The sequence below is a fragment of the Montipora foliosa genome, chromosome 6 (genome assembly GCF_036669935.1).
Source record: "Montipora foliosa isolate CH-2021 chromosome 6, ASM3666993v2, whole genome shotgun sequence".
NCBI lineage: Eukaryota > Metazoa > Cnidaria > Anthozoa > Scleractinia > Acroporidae > Montipora > Montipora foliosa.
This window is the reverse complement of record NC_090874.1, coordinates 18933243-18938242: the sequence shown is the minus strand read 5'-3', so window position 1 is coordinate 18938242 and position 5000 is coordinate 18933243. Positions and strand designations below refer to the sequence as shown.

At 38.4% G+C, this 5000-nt stretch overlaps 1 protein-coding gene across 1 annotated transcript in view; it reads left to right on the top strand.

The window, feature by feature from the left end:
* The window catches only part of LOC138005129 (scavenger receptor cysteine-rich type 1 protein M130-like), a 41257-nt gene that overhangs the window by 21435 nt on the left and 14822 nt on the right, over positions 1–5000 (top strand). The window contains exons 13-15 of the mRNA XM_068851403.1: positions 2395–2596; positions 2935–3288; positions 3741–3935. Coding sequence (XP_068707504.1) covers positions 2395–2596; positions 2935–3288; positions 3741–3935 — 751 coding nt within the window. The remainder of the gene's footprint in view (positions 1–2394; positions 2597–2934; positions 3289–3740; positions 3936–5000) is intronic.

Below are 5000 nucleotides of genomic sequence, written 5' to 3'. Positions count from 1 at the left end.
AAGTACAATAGTAACAGGAAAACCATACCGAAATTTAAATTTGGCGCGATTCAACGTTGATGCCGTTTTTCACGGAAACAGAAAACTTGAAAGAGATCGGATGGAGAGACAATGTTACACAGAGCGGGATGAAGGGGGGAGGGGGAGGGGGAGGATGTTGTATGTTTAATTGTGTGCCTTATAAGTAAGGGCAGTCATTTTTGGGTGTTAATCGATCCCAATTGAATCCCAATTCAACGATATTCCATTAAACTATATTCCTGGTTTTACGATGGAAATCTAGCGACCCAAGCATAAAGTTTTTACGTTACGACCAACACTATAATTGATATCACATGACCGTAAAAGAGTGACAAGCCCGTAGTTACAAAATGTTTTATTTAGTTACAATAGTCCTTTGTCCCGTAGGGCACAAGAGTAGCGTTTCTGTCAACAGCTTGTCATAGGAGATTGCAAGACATAGTTATTATACTCATGTACAAGGTTAAATATAGGCTAGTTCCTGATTTCATTTGTGATATTTTTAGTACTAAGTCTTGTAAATATAATCTTAGAAACCAAAATTTTGATATTCCTAGATTTAATTCTGTATTGTATGGTAAACATTCTCTTAGATATCTTGGACCCTTTTTAGGGAATAAGATAGATAAAAACATCACTGAAACGAGCAGTCTATCTAAGTTTAAGTTTCATATTAGATGTAAGGATCTTACTGAACTGATAAATGGCAACAATTGCCCCGCGTGCGTAATTTGTACTTCTTAAGATGTGCCCGTGTTGTTAGAATTATTTTGATTATTTTAGCATATTGTAAATGTATATAAAATTTATAGCTTATTTCTTATTTATTAGTTATCATAATATTTATTATTTATGTTATCTTTATGTTGTGTCCCCAATTAGCGCGAGCTAAATACATCGACACATGAATAAAGTTCATCATCATCATCACTAAGGGTTATTTTGATATCTAAGCAGCTTTATCATCCTTGTCCTCGTTGTTTTTTAGTAGTTCCTTCAGCTTGTTTAACTTTGACGGCTTTTTGTGTTAAAAAATATACGTCACGGGGATTTCTACGCCAATGCCTTTGTTCCTTCGTTTTCCAACAATGGAACAATACGTGGGATGGCTAAGTTACGTTGCACAAACTGTGGAAGGACTTGATGATGTGTTTCGGTTGTTGTAATTGTGATCATTTGCCCTTTGCAATTAAATCAAATACATACAGTAAAGGTATCATCTGCTTGCGGAGACTTATTGATTTTATTGACTGCACATGGAAAAATTAATCACAGCATTACCGTAGAACCCTGATTTTACGATATTTTTCAGGTTCTTCACCGTCATATCGTTCAATCGGGAGTTCGTTTACAACGATATCCTAATTTAACGATATGATTTTGCTATCCCCTTGCGATATCGTGAAACCGGAGTTCCACTGTAGTGCTTTAATTTCAGGTGTGCTTTCGAATGGAACAGTCTAATTAGCGACTTACAATCAATAGAGAATCTGTCTCTTTTTGATAAGGGTTTTGTTTTCTTTGTCAGAAGGGTTTTTTCTCTGCTACCTCATCAATTTAAATTGTATATGCCAATTATTATTCTATATGGTAATATCTTAACCGTTTGCAATATTTGATTATATTTTAATTAGCATATATGTAACTAATATGTGATATAAATGAATTATATTTATAACGTAATTTTGTTCAGTGCTGTCACGCGGCTCATATGAGACAATAGGGAGTTTAAGCATGCGCGTTTTTGAGATACGGACGGCAATCGGAATAGAGCTGTTTTCCCTTTTAACCGGTTTTCACACAACCACATTTACATTGCTAAGTATCTTTCCTCCATTAGAGATGATTAGTATAAAAATCTGGGAGACACCACGCGAAATTTTCTCTTCCGGTTGCCGTCCGCGTCTCAAAAACGCGCGTGCTTAAGCTCCCTAATGTAAATTGATAGGAATGTCCATCTCCAAATATTCACATATTTATGTGTGCATGTATGTATAGACTCACATGCAATGTTTTTTTCCCCATCAAATTTCGCGTATGCTAATTATAGAGGTTTTGCACGGCAGCCATGTTGCATGGCAGGAACAATAGATTCTTTTTCCTATGGGCAAAAAAATTCTTTCTTATGCAAAACATTTTCATTGTTTCCTGCCATGCAACATGGCTGCCGTGCAAAACCTCTTTTGTCGCCAATTTCTAAGTAGGAGTTTCCCGTTCCTAGACCCGGAGATTCTCCCGGTTAACATCACAACGGAGTCGGCGTGAGCGCGTGGTGTCGAACCAGACAGGGGTAGTCATACTCGGTGCCTAACCGAAAGAATCGCTGCTTTTAAAATGGACATAGGTTAAATTGCCAAAATCTTTTTTAATAAGGTACACACCGTTTGGTCGAGGAAACGGTAAATTTTGGATAGACGACATCAGGTGCGGTGGCAGAGAATATGACATTGAGCGCTGCTCTCGTAGAGACTGGGGCCAACACAACTGTCGGTCAATCAATCAGGCTGGAGTGATTTGTAAACAGCACCGAAGTGACGTAGTATCTGAACCTGAGCCATCTCAAGCCAGCGGTGGGGTATGTAAGCGGTTAGAACGTATAGCATGGTGCTGGACATCTCAAATTACACGATGAAATATTCCCATCTTGTTGGACTGAAATACCGTGTAAAAGAGTGCTCCAGTAATTGGAAAACGTCGTGTTTTTCACCTGTTATGTATTCCCGATCGAACAAACGAACGAGCGAATGAACGAAAAAATATATGAATGAATGAATAACTAAATAAACAAAAAATAAATGGTGCCTATTTTCGAGAAGTCAATAACAACACCATTAAATAAAAGAAATAAATAGTCAGAGTTATGTCTTCGCTGTGCAATCCATTACTTTCTTTTCTTAATTATAACGCTGTTAGGTCATTAAAGCAAACTTGAGGTTACTTGGGCCTATACGGGATGACTACATATCTGAAGGTATTGTCCAAGTGGAACACGAGGGTAAGTGGGGTTACATTTGCCCCTCTAACTGGAGACCCGTCAACTCGTTCGTTTTGTGTGGCCAACTCGGCTTTCCAAACTCCAAGGAACTGGAGAATTACTCAGTGAACATAGCGGGACACAAAAAACCAGTCTATTGGTTGGATCAGGTGAAGTGCAAAGGATGGGAGTCCTCCATTGTGTCATGTGACCATGCGGGATGGACTCGACACGAATGCGAGAGTGGCAAGGCTCTGAGAATAAAATGTATGAGCATGAACAAGACGCAAATTGTAAGTAGATACACATGGTTAATTGCAGAAGCCATTTCGTTGTTTTCAAACTTTGTCTAAATAAACCTAGAGAAACCAAGGAAAGGTGATCTCTTGTCATGTAGCCGCCGTTAACCGAGGGGAAATGAAAGCGATTTAAGCATGATTATTTTTACCACGGGCTGGCTTGACTCTCGTCTCACAGGGTTCATTTAAAATTGCCCCAAGCCTTTTCAGTTTAGACAAAGATCTAGCATTTACTAAAAAATAAGAACGGGGAAAAGAAAGTTTGTTTTACTAATTGAGAGAAAAGGTCCGTCATTTTACTTTTCCAACCCACCATATTCAACTCCTGTACATTTGTCCGCTGATTCTTAATGGGATTTTGACCATGGAGAACTTTGGGATGATTATTTCGGATAAAATTACTGTAAAACATCAAGGGGTAAACTATATACCTTTTGTTTTTCAAGACTTCTGAGCTTAGACTCCGAAGCGGTGCGTTGGTGGCTGAAGGACGAGTAGAGGTGAAACAGCGAGACACGTGGGGTACCATCTGTGATGACCATTGGACCCTCAGGGAAGCTAACACTGTCTGCAGATCAATAGGTTATGGGTCAGCGGCAATGGCAGCAAAGAATGCATACTTCGGGAGAGGTGTGGGAAAGGTAAGACGTCAATGGCGACGAGAGCGCATGGATGAATTAGTTTAAAGAACGTTTTAAGTAATTACAATTCTATTGCATTTTTAAAAGCCTCTGTGAAATCACGAATATGGAAATAGTTTCTTACTACCTGTTTTATTTGATTAATATTGATATACATATCACCAATATGGCACGACGCGGCATGTTTCTTATTTGAGGGTGGGGAGGGGAGGCCAGGAGGTTCGATGTTTGGAAAACTATTTCTGACGCAGTACTCAATGGGCCGTTATATTTAGGATGATTTACATTCCTAACCCCCCCCCCCCCCCCCCCCCAAAAAAAAAAAAAACAAAAAAACAAAAAAAAAAACGAAAAACAAAAAAAAAAACAAAAACAAAAACAAAAAAAAAGAAAAAAACTGTAGTTACTACGGGCTCTAAGTTGGAGTTGAACTGCTGCTCCCTTTTCATAGATGGTGAATAATTAACTGATTTCGACTCATTACTTCAGAAGGACATGCAGATATGACGGGTGTTTGAGAACGTTCTACTGTAGTGAGGTTATCCCTGCTAACTCTTGTACCGGCAGATCGAAAACGTCATGAATATGGAAACACTTTCAATTTTGGACTACTTGTTCGTTTGGTCGTGTGTTTTTATCATGTTCTTTTACTTTTTATGTGCCATTTGTCAGTTTTGGTTTCTATCATAGTTAATAGAGGGGAATGGTTGTGAAACCCGACAAATTTCTTTGTTGTATGTTTTTGTTCTCTTTTTTTGGCCTTGACCGTGCACAAAACACAATAGTTGTTCACTCCGTACTGAGGAACTAACCAATAAAAACGTGTTGGTTACGTAATTCATGCATAGTGTATGAGCACAACCTAAATCTTGGCATCTTTGTTTGCTCCTTTGATGTTTGCCGAGCTTCAAAACTATCCCCCTCTATTAACTTGGCTTCTAGCGATATTCACTGTTTCTAAACAATTCTTTTGACACTTAAATTTTGCCAACCACAGAACAAAAGAACCTTTGTTTCGACAGCCAATAGATCTCTGATTGGCGCATTAATTAATGATAAGAAGTG